General features: G+C 39.1%; 1 protein-coding gene across 4 annotated transcripts in view; it reads left to right on the top strand.

The window, feature by feature from the left end:
* LOC137646092 (myosin-VIIa-like) overlaps positions 1 to 18,180 on the top strand; it is a 466,088-nt gene that overhangs the window by 394,104 nt on the left and 53,804 nt on the right. For all 4 annotated transcript variants that reach the window (XM_068379284.1, XM_068379283.1, XM_068379282.1 and 1 more), the window contains exons 3-16: positions 1,217 to 1,279; positions 2,776 to 3,028; positions 3,489 to 3,679; positions 3,946 to 4,158; positions 4,323 to 4,600; positions 4,819 to 4,954; positions 5,292 to 5,417; positions 5,540 to 5,657; positions 5,844 to 5,965; positions 6,293 to 6,438; positions 7,114 to 7,326; positions 14,004 to 14,173; positions 14,333 to 14,469; positions 15,231 to 15,379. In XM_068379284.1, coding sequence (XP_068235385.1) covers positions 1,217 to 1,279; positions 2,776 to 3,028; positions 3,489 to 3,679; positions 3,946 to 4,158; positions 4,323 to 4,600; positions 4,819 to 4,954; positions 5,292 to 5,417; positions 5,540 to 5,657; positions 5,844 to 5,965; positions 6,293 to 6,438; positions 7,114 to 7,326; positions 14,004 to 14,173; positions 14,333 to 14,469; positions 15,231 to 15,379 — 2,315 coding nt within the window. The remainder of the gene's footprint in view (positions 1 to 1,216; positions 1,280 to 2,775; positions 3,029 to 3,488; positions 3,680 to 3,945; positions 4,159 to 4,322; positions 4,601 to 4,818; positions 4,955 to 5,291; positions 5,418 to 5,539; positions 5,658 to 5,843; positions 5,966 to 6,292; positions 6,439 to 7,113; positions 7,327 to 14,003; positions 14,174 to 14,332; positions 14,470 to 15,230; positions 15,380 to 18,180) is intronic.

Below are 18,180 nucleotides of genomic sequence, written 5' to 3'. Positions count from 1 at the left end.
TGGATGTAGGGTTAAGTGTTTTGTTGAAACCTATGTTTTTCTATTGTTATTGTCGTAATGAAGGGATTAGAAGAGGCGTATCTACCCATGGCTATTTATTTCTTTATTACTGTCCACTAGCCTCCTGGCTAGTACTGTGGTAACGCGTTTGCCTAGCATTCGCATGGCAGCAAATCGATCCCCGCCCGGAACCGTGAGCTTAAACTATTTACTGGGGAGGTCACTGCTGTGGTTAGGCGCCACAGTGCGGGTGTTTTGCTGGCAAGGTTGACGTTCTGTGAACATCTATTCTGATAAAACTGAAACGAGACACCCTTACCTTTACATGATATATTGGAAATCTGTTGATGGATATCTATGAAATATTGTGTCTTGGTTAGGTTTTGAGACGAATCTGGATCCGGATTAACAAGCCTCCTCTCTCTCTCTCTCTCTCTCTCTCTCTCTCTCTCTCTCTCTCTCTCTCTCTCTCTCTCTCTCTCTCTCTTTTTCGACTGCTCACGCATGCGCATTGTTATACCTAAAATCAAGCCTAAAATCTTATGCTTTCCGTTTCTCCAAAACGAGAACCGTAAGGATGAAATATACGGGGCTATGAAAAATGAAAAAATATGAATATAATTTGCACAAGTTCATCATTTTATGTATCTATTTTTTTCAGTAGTTTCGGCGAAAAGGGTGACAAATTTTATTTCTCACCATTTTATGATCGCTTTACTTTTAACTTGTTTAACACTGTTACACACACACACACACACACACATATATATATATATATATATATATATATATATATATATATATATATATATATATATATATAATATATGAAATAAACCCATTGCTTGTGGGTTTATTTCATTTAGATATATGCACGATTTTTTTTTCATTTTAATATATGTATATATATATATATATATATATATATATATATATATATATATATATATTATGTATATATATATATATATACAGTATATATATATATATATATATATATATATATATATATATATACAGTATATATATATATATATAATGAAATAAACCTATTGATTGTGGGTTTATTTCATTTAAAATATTTACACAGAAAATTATGTGTTTTAATGTGTACTATATATACTGTATATAATGAAAAAAAACATAATGAATATTTAAGAAAACATTTTGTATATGAAACATGATTCACTTATTTCCTTAACTGTAATGATATCAGACCTACACCGGCAGCATCCTCATAGCAGTCAACCCCTACAAGGAACTTGACATCTATGGACCCGTGAGTATCCTCAGTTTTAATAGAGTCATTATGGAAACGTATCCTACAAAACCTTTTGTTGTGACGAGTTTTTCATACATTTATTCATATAATTATGTAGTTTCCTTGTATTGAACAACAGGATTAATAAGTGTCAGATAAATGTTAAATTTGTGCAATAATGCAGATTTGTTTAATTCGTGTTATGTGCTATGAAGGTTATTTTTTAGTTATTTATTTGTTATTTTCAATTCCCGTTTTATTGAAGGGTCGTTTAATTTCAAAGTAGTGATTTTAGAAAGTCTCCTGGTCACACACTTAACCCTCTCACCGTCAGTTGTTAAATCAATGAAACTTTTCATGTATCAAAATGTTTTAAGACCACACTAACCATAGCTTGTTGATATATAATGGAAAGATTTAATCAAGACCTTTCTATTGAATACTAACTTTCTATAGTTTGGATGATTTTAAAAGTTTCTTTGTGTAAATTTTGATTTAAGTTAACAATGTCAGCAAAAGGGTTAATATTGTTTGTACATTGTGACCAACTATCAACAAGTTTCAAAGCACAATTTTTGGTACTTTCCTGTTATTGTCCCACTTCTAATTTCCGATATAACCCCAATACTATTTTTTAGGTTAGGTTAGATTAGGTTTCTAACCTATCCTAACCTAACCTGATCTAAAAAATAGTATTGGGGTTATATAGGAGATTAGTAGTGGGGAAATGACAGGAAAGTACCCAATTTTATTTTTTTAGATGAAGTTTCTTTTGTGAAATTTGCTTCATTTAGATTGTAGCAGTATTGCATTTCGTAATTTCTCATGGTATTATTAAAACCAATATAGACAGGATTTTTCCTTTGATCAATTTAAATTCATCCCTTTTGAATAACTTTCATTTTTTTTTTTTTGTCTACTTATGCTGTACATATTTTTTTCCACCGACCCAAAATTCAGTTTGGTTTTCTCTAGAATATTTCATAAATATCGATAGTGCTAAAAGTAATAACAGCCACCATAATGATTTATTTAAGATACTGTATATGCAGTATTAAATTTTCAATGTAATTACTATAATGCTCGTTATTTTTAAAACTTGCTTTACTGCAATTATGCATTTCATTTTTTCTCGTATAGTGAAGGTAATGGAGTGATAGACAAAGTATTCATCGTGCAGATGTACAGTATGTATTTAATGTATACATATAAATGCTTTACGTGAATGCGCTTCCGTTCGTACGAGCTTCAGTTGTTCTTTTGCTCTTTCAACAACGACTTAAATGACGAATTGATGTGTTTATTTCCCCAGGATAGACAATATGCTTTTGGAGTTACTGGATTATTATGTTGTGTTATAGTTTTGTATTTATTTATAGTCTCTCTCTCTCTCTCTCTAGTTTTGTATTTATTTATAGTCTCTCTCTCTCTCTCTCTCTCTCTCTCTCTCTCATATACTGTATATATATATATAAAAATTTAGATTGTTTATATTTTTTTTGCGTAATCGCCAGGAAAACCTGATGCGGTACCAGGGCCGGAAGCTCCTGGAAGAGGAACCCCACGTTTATGCCATCTCGGAGTCGTCGTTCGTAGCTCTCAAGAGATCCGACAAAAATCAGTCATGCGTCATCTCAGGAGAGTCTGGTGCCGGCAAGACCGAAACGACCAAATTCATCTTGCAGTACCTGTGCTCCGTGACCTCAGGAGTGTCTACCTGGGTGGAACAGCAGATCCTCGAGGCCAACACCATTCTTGAAGCCTTCGGTAAGCTCTCTTTTATTAGTCAGTGTCTGTCAAATTGCTATCCTGAATGTTTGTATAGCTCAAAAATAACACATTACATTACTGGCTTTTTCCAAAAGTAATTTGTTACTGCCCAAACTTTGTTTCTTTACCTCCAAACATTTTCAGTTCTGTAGTCTTGAGTAGTGCCATAGCCCCTATACCATGGTCTTCCACTGTCTTGGATTAGTTCTCTTACTTGGGGGTACACTTAGGCACACTATTCTATCTGTTTCATTATTTCCTTTCCTCACTGGGCTATTTTCCATGTCGGAGCCGGAGCCCTTGGGCTTATGACACTCTTCTTTTCCAATTAGGGTTGTAGGTTAGGTAGTAATAATAACAATAAAAATTCCATCTTTTTTTCTTCCTTTGGTATAGAAGCCACAGTTCTTAAAATCATTACTTACAGTTCCTATATATTTTTATTTTTCCCTTCCAGGTAATGCCAAGACTGTGAGAAATGACAACTCCAGCCGATTTGGAAAGTTCATGCAGGTGTGCTTTGACTCTTCCTGGCACATCAAGGGTTGTGTCATGCAGGACTATCTCCTAGAGCAGTCACGCATAACCTTTCAGGGCCCACAGGAGCGTAACTACCACGTATTCTATCAACTGGTTGCTGCTGCTAAGGTGTGTGAAAATTTAGATATAATGAAACTCCAAGCCTTAGAGCTTATGGTTGTTGTGCTAATCTAAATTTAAAACTTTGTATATGTATTGTAATAATTTTTATCAACTTCAAACTTCAATTCCTTGAATAATATCATGTGTAGTTGGCAAAAAATTTGAATTTTGTAGGTATACTAGGTTGTGGAAATTTTTTTGAAATAGCAGGTCCACTCTGTGTGGTAATTATTTTCTTATTTATTTACTCAAGCTATATCTGTGCTTTTCAGAGTAACAAGGAGATAGCAGATCAGTTTCACCTGCGACCTGCTGAGTTTTACACCTATTTGAACCAGTCTGGCTGCATTACAATAGATGGAGTTGATGATCTCAGGAAATTTGATGCCCTTCGTTTAGCCTTCAATGTGCTTCATGTCCCACAGGACATCTGTGATGGAATATATGGGACATTAGCTGCCATCTTATGGCTTGGTAACTTAGAGGTACTGTACAACAGTTCAAAACATATGAAAGGTATATTTGATATAACAAGTAGTTCATTCCCAGTGTATGTAATACCAATTAGTTGTCTTTAAATATTGGTTGGATATTACATGACTTTGTAAGGACATAAAGAGTGATGATCTAAAATTTTCTGCTTCTGTAGTTTGCAGATATCGACGGTGAGAACTGTGAACTAACTGACAAAGATAAAGAGATCCTGACAATAGTATCCGGTTTGCTGGGGTTGAAAGAAGAGGATCTTCTTGGTACTGTTCTTCAGCGACAGATTAACATTCGAGGCAACATAACCCACATACCCCTTAAGCTCGCTGAAGCTCGAGAAAATAGACATGCCATGGCAAAAGCGCTCTATTCCCGCACTTTTGCTTGGTTGGTCGACCACATAAATAAATGCACAAATCCTGGACAAGACCAGACAAGGTAGGGATATTGATTTAATTATCAGTAATTTGAAAATATTGATTGTTTTTTTTTCTCTTAGGATAATAATGATAATGATGTTGAAAACTGTGCATACATTATTATTTGTCTTGATTTGTACTCTTATATTTCTTTATGATTACAAAAATATTTTTCATGTTTATTATACAGTTATGAGTCTCATAAAATTATGATTAAGGTAACTTCTTCTTTTCCAGGTTCCTGGGAGTCTTGGACATTTTTGGTTTTGAGAATTTTGCTGTAAACTCATTCGAACAGCTTTGCATTAACTACACCAATGAAAAACTTCACAAATTTTTTAACCATTACGTATTTGCATTGGAGCAAGAAATTGTAAGTGACATTTAGGAGTATTTCCTTATATTTTTATATTATCCACTATAGATACAAAGATTAATTTGCAAATTTAATTATTTCTTTTTCATCATAAGTTTGGAAACCAAATAAGATTCAAGTTTTCTTGTATAGGTGAAATTCATATTTATGTCTGCTTTACAAATTTTACAAATAGATATACAGTACTGTATTCATGCTAATGATGAGCTCGCGAGTATTATGTATTGTACTGTTTTGTTATAATGTATGTGATATATATTATCCTTAAAAATAACTAAAGCATCTTATAAATATACACGAGCTGTAGACCATACTAATGCTCTTCACTTTCCAGTACCAACAAGAAGAGATTAAGTTCTCGCACATAACGTTCACTGACAATACCGAGTGCCTTGAGCTGATGGAGAAGCCTCCCAGATGCATTCTAAAGCTCCTATCAGAGGAATGTCGAATGCCAAAGGTATTTTGAGGGTGACATCTTTTTAAGTTTAATTTCATTTTGGTTTTATTGAAAAGTATATTGTTGAGTTATGTCCAGTAATGTAATTCATATGAATTTCAATGTGCATTATTTTATTTTAGGGATCAGATAAGTCATATCTGACAAAGTTGCACCAGGAATTTGAGGCACATGCAAATTACATCAAGGGAGACGATAGAAGAAGATGGGAAGTGGAGTTTGGTATTAACCACTATGCAGGTAATAATGTATTTTCCATTAGAGAACCATATCTCTGCTGCTTAGTAATGGCACTGTTTACTAATATTAGAATTGCATAGCCCTGCTGTAAATTCATGATTGTAATGAATTTTATTTTCAATTGAGGTTAGGAAATAAAAATCAAATTGATATTTGTCAGAGGTTAAAGAAGTGTTTTCTTTTCAGGCAAAGTGATCTATACAGTGAAAGGATTTGTTGATAAAAATAGAGATACCCAGCAAGATGTGTTCTTTGAACTGATGAATAAATCTGATAACAAATTCGTGTCAGACCTAACAAGATTTCAGGTAGGCAAATAATGTTCTTTTATTACTTTTGTTTGCTTTCAGAGTCAAGAATGATTTAAAGATTTTATTTCAAATTCCATCTTTGGAAAAAGAAGTCGTGACTTTATAAGAGAATAGATATATTTCTCCTTTTAGTTTTCTTCGGTAATGTTAAGTTGGCTTTGAGGAAAAAACATAGAACATCAGGTTTGTATAGAAATACAAAAATTTATTTTTAGAATTTCATTTTCATGGGGTAACAAGTGTCACAGGTACTGTAAACCCATTATGCCTATTATTTCATTGTTCTAAGGAATTTTGTCAGTTAATATTTTGATGTACCAATAGGACTTGCTGGGATGCACAATTGCAAGGATGGGGGCTATTCACAGCACTATCTCCAGAGGAACCACCAAAGGCAAGCCAACTGTCTCGGATGCTTTCCGTAATCAATTGCAAGCATTGGTTGATGTTTTGCAGTCTACAAACCCTTGGTAAATATGAAGATATTTTATTTATGAAAAATGCTGTAGTGTTTCAAGTTTACAATGTTTCCCAATAGGTAATTCTATAGTCCTGAGTTGTATAAAGTCTTCATTGGAGTTATTTGTTTATTTACTGGACTTATAAAATTGCTTGAGTAGTAAAATTAAGTCTTATAATTTTATTTTTATTGGATTAATTAATTTACATCTGTTGAAAATTTGGTGATATATTTTTTTTGAAAATATGGAAGCATTCTGTTATTCCTGATACTTGACTGTAGTGCATGTGTGAGTAAAACAGAAAGAAAAGGATGGGAATAGGTAGGATTTAAATACTAATTTTCCCTAGAATAAAAAAGTTGATTTTGTCTGTCTCAAGATTGTGAATAGAAGTAAGCATACGGGCAATAATTCCCCGAAAAAGGGAAATTTTCCATAATTTTCTTCTTAATTTTATTCCCTTTAATTTTTTGTCAACTTTTTTGTATAGGGAAAATACTGCTAAAACAAGATTAGTGAAATGTATCTTTCATTGAATGGTGTAACTTTCCTTATATCCTTTTGAGTGCAACTCCTTGTTAATTTAAGTTAGTGGTCTGGTTAGATTTCAGCATAGGAACTCCTTGTCAAAAATTTTTCTGTCTTTTTCCTCACACGATTCTGTTACCGACTTCTTTCCTCTAGGTATGTTCGTTGTATCAAGCCCAATAAGAACAAAGCTGCAGATATGTATGACGAAACAATGGTGCTTGATCAGCTGAGATACCTCGGCATGAATGACATCATCAGAATCCGTAAGGAGGGTTTCCCGATTCATATGAAATATGAAGAATTCATTTCTAGATATTTTTGTCTCCACAAAAAGAGAAGATACCCTGACACAAAACAGCATGTGTGGTAAGTGCTATGTACCTTTATTATAGCTTGTGTATCATTGTCAGTACTTTTTATCTTTATTCTGTATAATCATGCCAAGTATATTTGTGTGTGTGTCCTTATTTAGATGGCTAATTTATTTATAATAATGTATATTTCAGTAAAAACAAAATAATGTTCATCCAGCATTTTAGAATTTTAAATATTTAACTTAGCCGGTGAATATATATAGCTGCAACTCTGTTGCTCGACAGACAAAAAACTGTAAAAAACTCGCCAGCGATCGCTATACAGGTTGCGGGTGTGCCCATCAGCGCCAACTGTCGGCCAGATACCATACTCAATGTAAACAAAGACTCAATTTCTTCTCTGTCGACGTGTCGACAAGACGTACATTACTCGCTGTTGAAACCTGGAGTTTTTTCCATCATCTTTGGTGAAGTACTCTATTTTGGTTTTGAGCTTTCGCTGTGCAGGGTTTTTCTTCAAATAAATCCTTGAACTCTTTTTTTTGTATCGGATTCATTGTTGATGACTTAGACCGTTTTTTGGAATTTTCCCTTGACCAATTCAAAATGGCTGACCTTTCACAAGTTCCCAAGTTTAGAAAATGCAATGCTAGGGACTGTTCTAGGCGTCTTCCAAAGGCTTCTCTCGACCCTCACACTGTTTGTTCCAATTGTCGGGGTAAAACCTGTCAATTGGAAGATCGGTGTGAGGAATGCGTGGGCCTTTCGGAATTCGATTTTATCGAATTTGAGAAGTACACACGCAGGCTAGAGAGAGATAGATTAAGGAGAAGTTCTTCTAGGTCGATAGATTTTTCCTCTCCTCATGCCCCTCAACCTATTCCTTCCCCTGTAGTGGTTGTTCCTAACCCCCCTCCTAGCACTCAGGAACCATCGATGGCTGACATGATGCGTGCTATCCATGCCTTGGGGGAGAGAGTTGAGTCCCTTGCAAGTGACCGCAATCAACTCATGGCGGATGTTAAGGAGCTAAAGTGCCAAAGTGCCGCGGGAAGTGAAAAAGTGCCTAGTGAAAGTGTTGTGAACAGTGTTGCGCTTGAGGGTTCGTCTGTTCGTGCCTGTCGTCCTCCTAGTCCGGGACCTCTTGCAAGCTCCCAAGCCCAGGGGAGAAGCAATGTCGTACGACGCTTGGGTTCGAGAGGCCTTGATCAGCGAACAGACGTTCCCTCCATGGTATCAGGCGTATCTCCCCAAGATCGCCCCTACCTACGTAAGACGAGAGAGCCCGTTTTTACCTCGTCGTCCGAAGGTGTTTCTCGTAAGAAACTTTGGACCAAGGTCTCACGACCTTTAAAACGTAAGTCGGTCCCTTCAGGACAAGTCCAACGTCCCGGCTGTAGCCACTGGGTCAGTTCGGACTCGTTGCCGTCATCTGATGACTGCTCACCGCCTAAGAGAGGCAAAGCGGTACCGCCTCAGTCGCTAACCCCGTCTGTTGCCGCACCTGCTCCCGTAGACCCTAAATGGGCTTTACTGCAAGACATGCAGTCCAAGCTTGCGTCCTTGATGGAGGACTTTAATTCGGAGAAGGTTGCTGCTGAACCTTCTGGCCAACAACCTTCCAAGCGGTCTGTTGTACGTCCTGTTGACGCTGAGGTTACCTTCTCACGTCTACCAGTTGAGGTGGTTCCTCCTCCCATGCGACCCAGTGTGGGTTGCCAGCCGCACGTTGACGTTAGGCGACGCACGGAGGTGGTTGTTGACGTTCAGGACGTTCAACAACCATCAGAGGTGACTTGTTTTGACGCGGTGCGTCAACCTCCGCAACCCGGTATGGTGTTGACTGCACAACCCAGACGGTCTAGACAGTCTCGGGTGGACGCTGTGCGTCCTCGCGCACCCATGGTTGTTGACAGTTCACAGACTGTGCAGCAGTTCCATGACGTTGCGTCCGGCTCCGTCACGCATGCACCAGTGCGACCGGACTCAGCGAGCCAGACGTTGCCCACTCCGTTGCCGTTTCCTCATCAGTTTTCGGATGAGGAACTATCTGATGAAGACGTTGCTGAACCACAAGACGATCAACCTTCGGAACTGGACGAGCCTAAGCCAACTCAACCATCGTTGGACTTTAGAAAAGTCATGGCTGTATTCAAGGAGTTGTTTCCGGACCACTTTGTTTCTGTGGCTCCTCGTTCTCCTCCGTCAGAGTTTGTATTAGGAGTGCCTGCTACCGCACCTGCCTTTACGAAACTCGTTCTCTCACGCTCATCCAAGAGAGCTTTGCGGCTGTTGGGAGACTGGTTAGAGTCTAAGAAGAGGTTAGGGAAGACAGCATTTGCCTTTCCCCCATCTAAACTCTCTTCTAGATCGAGCGTCTGGTATGCCACGGGAGAAGTTCTCGGCTTGGGAGTTCCTGCCTCTGCCCAGGGCGACTTCTCAAGTCTTGTAGACTCTCCCCGCCGCCTTGCCATGAGACGCTCGAAGGTTTGTTGGTCACCATCGGACCTGGACCACCTTCTTAAAGGGAAATTTAGGGCTTTCGAAGTCTTTAACTTTTTAGACTGGTGCTTAGGAGCCCTGAGCAGGAAAATCTCTTCGGTAGATAAGGATCTTTCCTTGCTCATTATGTCCTGCATGGACAAGGCCGTCCGTGATGGGTCCAATGAGCTAGCTGCCTCATTCACGTCCGGAGTCCTGAAGAAGCGAGAGTCTCTCTGTTCTTTCCTGTCTGCTGGAGTTACGCCATGCCAGAGATCTGAACTTCTCTTTGCTCCCCTTTCCAAGTGCATGTTTCCTGAAGCCTTGGTAAAGGAAATTGCCGCATCGTTAGTTCAGAAGGACACCCATGATCTAGTTGCGTCCTCGGCTCGCAAAGCTCCCCCTTTGCCTACATTCTCTGCTAGACCGAGAATTGACACTCCAGCGTCTCGCTTTATTCTGCCCTTTCGTGGCAGAGCCTCCAGCAGAGGAGGTGCTTGTGCCGAAGGGAAACGAGGGAAGAGGAAAGGACCTAAGTCCTCCAAGGGCAGAGTCTGACTGCCCGCAACTTCAGACAGCAGTGGGAGCCAGACTCAAGAACTTCTGGCAAGCCTGGGAGAAGAGAGGCGCAGATCAACAATCTGTGAAGTTGCTCAGAGAGGGGTACAAAATCCCTTTTGTACGCAAACCCCCTCTAGCGACGTCCCCCATCGATCTCTCTCCCAGGTACAGAGAGGAAGAAAAGAGACAAGCCCTGAAACTGGAAGTGTCTCTTTTGCTAGAGAAGGGAGCGGTGGTCAAAGTCTCGGACCTTCGATCACCGGGATTTTACAACCGTCTCTTCCTAGTTGCAAAGAAGACAGGAGGTTGGAGACCGGTGCTAGACGTCAGTGCTCTGAATGTCTTTGTCACAAAGACGAAGTTCTCCATGGAGACCACAAAGTCAGTCTTAGCAGCGGTCAGGAAGGAAGACTGGATGGTCTCGCTAGACCCTAAGGGACGCCTACTTCCATATCCCCATTCACTCAGACTCCCAACCTTTTCTGAGATTCGTCTTCGAAGATGTGGTTTACCAGTTTCGGGCCCTGTGCTTTGGCCTAAGCACAGCTCCTCTCGTGTTTACGAGGCTGATGAGGAATGTAGCCAAATTCCTCCACTTATCGGACATCCGAGCCTCCCTTTATTTGGACGACTGGCTTCTCAGAGCCTCTTCCAGTCGTCGCTGTCTGAAGGATCTAAAGTGGACTCTAGATCTGACCAAGGAATTGGGACTCCTAGTCAATTTGGAAAAGTCGCAGCTGGTCCCATCCCAGACTATTCTGTATTTAGGGATGGAGATTCACAGTCTAGCTTTTCGGGCTTTTCCGTCGGCCCCCAGAATAGATCAAGCCCTGCTATCCATCCAGAAGATGCTGAAGAAGGAACGAAGCTCAGTCAGGCTGTGGATGAGTCTGGTAGGGATGCTGTCATCCCTGGAACAATTTTTATTTCTAGGAAGACTACACCTCCGTCCTCTTCAATACCATCTGGCTTTTCACTGGAAAAAGGACAAGACGCTAGAGGCGGTCTCGATCCCGATTTCCGGAAAGATAAAGTCTTGTCTGACTTGGTGGAAGGACAATATCAAACCTAAGAGAGGGTCTTCCCCTGGCTGTTCAGACTCCCAACCACGTTCTCTTCTCGGACGCATCGGACTTGGGCTGGGGCGCGACACTGGACGGTCGGGAATGCTCAGGCCTGTGGAACTCGAGTCAAAGGAGCATGCATATCAACTGCAAGGAGCTGTTGGCAGTTCATCTGGCCTTGAAAAGCTTCGAGTATCTCCTTCAAGGCAAAGTGGTGGAAGTAAACTCGGACAACACCACGGCCTTGGCGTACATCTCCAAACAAGGAGGTACCCACTCACTGACGTTGTACGAGATCGCAAGGGACCTGCTCATCTGGTCAAAAGGTCAAGACATCTCCCTAGTAACGAGGTTCATCCAAGGCGACTTGAATGTCATAGCAGATTGTCTCAGTCGGAAAGGGCAAGTAATTCCAACCGAATGGACCCTCCACAAGGATGTGTGCAAGAGACTTTGGGCCACTTGGGGTCAACCAACCATAGATCTCTTTGCAACCTCGCTGACCAAGAGGCTTCCAATCTATTGCTCCCCAGTCCCGGACCCAGCAGCAATACATATAGATGCCTTCCTCCTAGATTGGTCACATCTGGATCTCTACGCATTCCCACCGTTCAAGATTGTCAACAAGGTACTGCAGAAGTTCGCCTCTCACGAAGGGACAAGGTTGACGTTAGTTGCTCCCCTCTGGCCCGCGAGAGAATGGTTCACCGAGGTACTTCGATGGTTAGTAGACGTTCCCAGAAGTCTTCCTCTAAGGGTAGACCTTCTACGTCAGCCACACGTAAAGAAGGTACACCAAAGCCTCCACGCTCTTCGTCTGACTGCCTTCAGACTATCGAAAGACTCTCGAGAGCTAGAGGTTTTTCGAAGGAGGCAGCCAGTGTGATTGCTAGAGCAAGGAGGGCGTCTACCATTAGAGTCTACCAATCGAAGTGGGAAGTCTTCCGAGACTGGTGCAAGTCAGTTTCTGTATCCTCGACCAGTACCTCTGTAGCTCAAATAGCTGATTTTCTCTTATACCTGAGAAAAGGACGATCCCTTTCAGCTCCCACTATCAAGGGCTACAGAAGCATGTTGGCATCGGTCTTCCGGCATAGAGGCTTAGATCTTTCCAACAATAAAGATCTGCAAGACCTCCTTAAGTCTTTTGAGACCACCAAGGAGCGTCGTTTGGCTACCCGTTGATGGAATTTAGACGTGGTACTAAGATTCCTCATGTCAGACAGGTTTGAGCCGTTACAATCAGCCTCCCTGAAAGATCTCACTCTTAAGACTCTTTTCCTGGTATGCTTAGCCTCAGCTAAAAGAGTCAGTGAGATTCATGCCTTCAGCAAGAACATTGGATTTTCGTCGGAAAAAGCTACTTGTTCGCTGCAACTTGGTTTTCTAGCCAAAAATGAGCTGCCTTCTCGGCCTTGGCCTAAATCTTTCGATATTCCCAGCTTATCGGAGATCGTAGGCAATGAACTAGAAAGAGCTCTTAAGTTCTATTTAAAGCGTACTAAACCTTTACGAGGCCAATCTGAAGCTTTATGGTGTTCAGTTAAGAAACCATCCTTGCCTATGTCAAAGAATGCTTTATCATACTTTATCAGATTGTTAATACAAAGAAGCTCATTCACATCTGAGTGAGGAAGACCGAGCTTTGCTTAAAGTGAAGACGCACGAAGTTAGAGCTGTAGCAACTTCCGTGGCCTTTAAGCAAAATAGATCTCTGCAAAGTATAATGGACGCAACCTATTGGAGAAGCAAGTCAGTGTTCGCGTCTTTTTACTTGAAAGATGTCCAGTCTCTTTACGAGAACTGCTACACACTGGGACCATTCGTAGCAGCGAGTGCAGTAGTGGGTGAGGGCTCAACCACTACAATTCCCTAATTCCATATCCTTTTAATCTGTCTCTTGAAATGTTTTTAATGTTGTTTTTATGGGTTGTCCGGAAGGCTAAGAAGCCTTTCGCATCCTGGTTGATTTGGCGGGTGGTCAAAGTCATTTATTGAGAGCGCCCAGATTAGGGGTTTGATGAGGTCCTGTTGTATGGGTTGCAGCCCTTAATACTTCAGCTCCTAGGGGTCTGTCAGCATCCTAAGAGGATCGCGAGGCTCCGTAAGGAAGACGTACTTATAAGGCAGAGTAATCGTCTAAGTCGACTTCCTTACCAGGTACCTATTTATTTTGTTTTTGTTATATTGATAACTTCTAAAATGAAATAAAAACTCTTAGCTCATAAGATGTAAACATATTTAACTGGTCTCTACCCACCACCCTGGGTGTGAATCAGCTATATATATTCACCGGCTAAGTTAAATATTTAAAAATGATATTTTAATTATAAAATAAATTTTTGAATATACTTACCCGGTGAATATATAAATTAAACGACCCTCCCTTCCTCCCCAATAGAGACGCAGTGGGATGAGAAGAAATTGAGTCTTTGTTTACATTGAGTATGGTATCTGGCCGACAGTTGGCGCTGATGGGCACACCCGCAACCTGTATAGCGATCGCTGGCGAGTTTTTTACAGTTTTTTGTCTGTCGAGCAACAGAGTTGCAGCTATATATATTCACCAGGTAAGTATATTCAAAAATTTATTTTATAATTAAAATATCATTTTATTTTATAGCGACCTCGTGAAGAGTCAGAATTTGCCTCCGAAAGAATGGCAGATAGGAAAGACCAAAGTCTTCATTCGTCAAAAAGTTTACGAGCCCTTGGAAGACAGGAGGCAGACAGTTATGATTAAAGCTGCGATTAAGATTCAGGCACTCTACCGTATGCACAGACATAGGAAAGGTTGGTCATTTACTTTTAGTTTTCATATTATCAGGACTGAAAATATATGTAAATCATAATCAGGAATATTTTTTTCAATTTTGTGCATTTAAGGATTGCTTCTCAAGCAAGAAGATTGTTCTGGAAATTAAGAATGATTTATCTCAATTTTCTCAACAGAGTATAATAGGATACATTCAGCATGTGTGACTGTTCAGAATTACTACCGTGGCTGGAAGCAGCGCCTTGCTTTTATCAGGATGCGAAGAGCTGTCATAATCATTCAGTGTAATGTCAGAGGAATGTTTGCTCGTGAAGTAAGTAAAATTCCACATGCCTGCTGTGGACCCATTTGATAAGATTATGATGTGGAAATATATTTTATTATTATTATTATTATTATTATTATTATTATTATTTTTATTAATATCAATCAATCATTACTGAGGGTAAATGATATACTTTTTCTTGTGTATTAGCTTTTGAAATTGTCTTAAAATGTACTTGAAATTTACAAGGACAGTAGCAGTCATAAATCTTAAGCATTTTATTTGTATTTCTAAGAGGAAAACAAGATTTAATAAACAAGAAAAAGTGTCTTATTTATACTCCACCTCTGTGAAGAATATTGTTTATTCTTTGTAGTTTTCATTATTATTGTTTTTATGTTGATTTTGCTTCCAGCAAAGACAAGAAGTCTAAATTACCTTAAGAATTGTACTATTACAATCCTCTACTGTTTATACCAAAAAAGTACAAGTGATTTGTGAAGTAACTTTAGTTTGATAATCTAAATGTGACCAGCTTATTTATTTTAGGGATTTTTAACGTTGGTTTCTGAATACATGTACAATATTTGTTCTATAGGATATATCCTTTGCCATCAGATGTCCTACTACTGTATATAAATGTGACGGGTGTAGTGATCTGCTCAGTAAGTTGTAATGAAGTGAAATTAGTGAATAGATGTACTTTAAATATATTTCTAGTTCTTTGATATTTTATTGATTGAAGATTCTAATAATAATTATGTCCATAGTTTTTTCTTGTGTTAGTTTTCTATCTTCATTTTTTAAAGGTTGCCAACGCATTAAGGGAAATGAAACGCATTGAGGAAGAGCAACGACGAAGAGAAAGATTAGAAGAAGAGAGACGACAGAGGGAGGAAGAGGCCCTTAGATTGGCTGAAGATGAAGAAAAGAAGAAAGAATTGGAAGAAGCTCAAAGGTATGTTTTAATTTTCTCCTGTCAAATGGTTAATAGCCACAGTATTGTTAAAGCATTGAGGCTCTGCCGAGTTAATGGTTTTAAGGGCCTCTTGAAAAAATCTTATCCCATATCTGATGTAATACTCTGAATTCCATAGTGTCTTTGATTTTATTTTCATTTATAAATTTGACAAAAGAGACAGGGTCCTCTTACAGATACAGTGTTTTACTTTTCTTTTATTATTATTAAGCATTATATACTAAGGATTAAACTTATTTAGTAAGGATTATATATCCCAAAGATTAAGGATTGAATATTTTGTCGATTTTATAGAATTAAACAAATAGAGAAGTGTGTACTTTGAAGAATGTGGGTGGCTGTCTAAAATTGTCATTAACTTTATGACTAACAAATGCATGTTCTGGGAATTATGGTCTACTAATCAAATGCAATGCTCTACATTATATAACTTTAATAGATTAGAAGATTTTCATTAAGATTCAATGGTACCATTTGGGATTAAGTACCTGGTTGTTAACTTTATTCTTCAAGTGACTTACTTAGTTAACAACAAGATATTTTAAAAAGTTAAGCTTGCCCAGGTATAAATTCTTGTTTATTTGTGACTAAAAATGCCACAACAATTTAAAAAGTGAGGCAAAATGAGGTACAGAGGTTTCAGCATTTATGAATGAATGTATGGTTTTAACAAGAATTTTTTTTTAAATTTGCTAACAATGAAATTTAAGTTTACTTTTAAGTATTTCCTTAAAGTTTTTAGAGAGTCATCATTTACAGATTATCTTAATAAGCCTCGTTTAAGATACTTATTCTTATGCATATACAAACATTTTATACTTTAAAATAGAGAATGTTTTCAGCCGAGCTGCAATGGTCGTTAAATTTGTTAACGATAACAACAAGTTATGATTGTAGTACTACCTTTTCTGGACCGCCAACCCCCAATCCTGCAAACCGATAGCGTATGCAAAATCTCCTCCAACATCACCAAAAGCCCTAGCAATGTTGGCAGAGGTGAGAGATGTTGAAGAAGGTGTTCAAAGTTGTTCGAGAGAGTTCTCCATGCTTCTTCGGGAATCTTCATTCGACTTTTTGCCATGGAAGAGTCAACTGGGGGCTGGAGACCGGTCATCAATATCTCTCCACAGAACCAGTTTGTTCAGCAAAAATTGTTCAGGATGAAAACAGTGCAATCCACACTTACTTCCATCAGAGGAGGAGACTTCATGCTTTCCATAGAACTGAAGGATGCATACAGTACTTCCAATTATCCATTCATGTCCTTTCGGAAGTACCTCTGCTTTTCCCTCACGGAGCGGTATACCAGTTCAAGACCACTTGTTTTGCATTGTATACTGGTCCCCAGGTGTTAATGCTGGTTGCAGTTTAGGCCCTCACACAGGGTGAGCATGTTAATGTTTTTCAATAATTGGCTGATCCTGGCCTTGTAGGAGAGGCAGCTGCTACAGGATTGAGATTGTCTTGTATTTGTTGCAATCTGGTGATCATAATATATAGGGGGAGCAGTCAAATCTCACACCCAAGCAGATGTTGGAGTATCTGGGCTTGTTGGTAAAGACAACAGCAGCAAGATGTTTACTATCAGACAATTGTATTATAAAGCTCTTAAAAAGGTAGTGCAACCATTTTTATCCATGAAAATTCTTCCAGCTGCTGCTGTTGGCAAAGTCTTCTTTCTTCGTTGGAGAGTCTCTTTCCATACGGGAAACAACACCAAAGATCCCTTCTCAATGGTGTGTGAGAGATCACTGGTTGACTTCCATGGATCCCCAGAACCATTCTGTTCCATTTGGACAGATCTTGCCTGGTGGCTGGACAAAGGAAACCTCACCAAAAGAGTCTCACTTGACTTCTCACCTCAGGACATGCAACTGTTCTGTGATGCATTGAAGGAGGAGTTGGACTTTCACTTGGGCGACCTGGTGGTATCAGATGTGTAGCCAGCTGAGGAAAAGCTTCTGCACATCAATGTGTTGGAAGTTCAAGCAGTTTTTCTAAAAACTGTGCAAGCATTTAAAGAACATTTGAGGTGCTTGGTAGTATTGATGAGCACTAACACCACTATAGAAGTTTACTTCAATAATGAAGAGGACACAGTGTTACTTGTTCTATGCAAGTTGAGAAAGCAGATGTAGTTATGGGTGGTATACCACTATGAAGAACTGTCACTAGATACATTCTAGGCAAGAGGAATGTATTACAGTGAACCCTCGTTTATCGCGGTAGATAGGTTCCAGACCCGGCCGCGATAGGTGAAAATCCGCGAAGTAGTGACACCATATTTACCTATTTATTTAACATGTATATTCAGACTTTTAAAACCTTCCCTTGTACGTAGTACTGTTAACAAACTACCTTTTAATGTACAGAACACTTAATGCATGTACTACAGTACCCTAAACTAAAACAGGCACAAATATTAAAGGCGATTTTATATCATGCGTTTCCTAAACACGCCAAAAAGCACGATAAAAAATGGCAACCAATGTTTTGTTTACGTTTCTCTGATCATAATGAAGAAACAAACGCATTTACTGTACACATCTGTGTATAGGTTAGTTTTTTCATCGATTATATTGATTATTCAGTACAGTATGTTGATTTTGTTATTACCAATATGTATATATATATATGGGTTATGAAAAAAATCCGCGAAGTGGTGAATCCGCGATGGTCGAACCGCGAAGTAGCGACGGTTCACTGTAATAGACACACTTAGTCATCAGTGGCAGATTGTAGGATCAGAGTGGTCCCTATATCCTTGCGCAGTGGAGAGG

The sequence above is a fragment of the Palaemon carinicauda genome, chromosome 8 (assembly GCF_036898095.1).
Source record: "Palaemon carinicauda isolate YSFRI2023 chromosome 8, ASM3689809v2, whole genome shotgun sequence".
Lineage (NCBI taxonomy): Eukaryota > Metazoa > Arthropoda > Malacostraca > Decapoda > Palaemonidae > Palaemon > Palaemon carinicauda.
The sequence above is the reverse complement of the archived record's forward strand: the minus strand, read 5'-3'. Positions and strand labels throughout refer to the sequence as shown.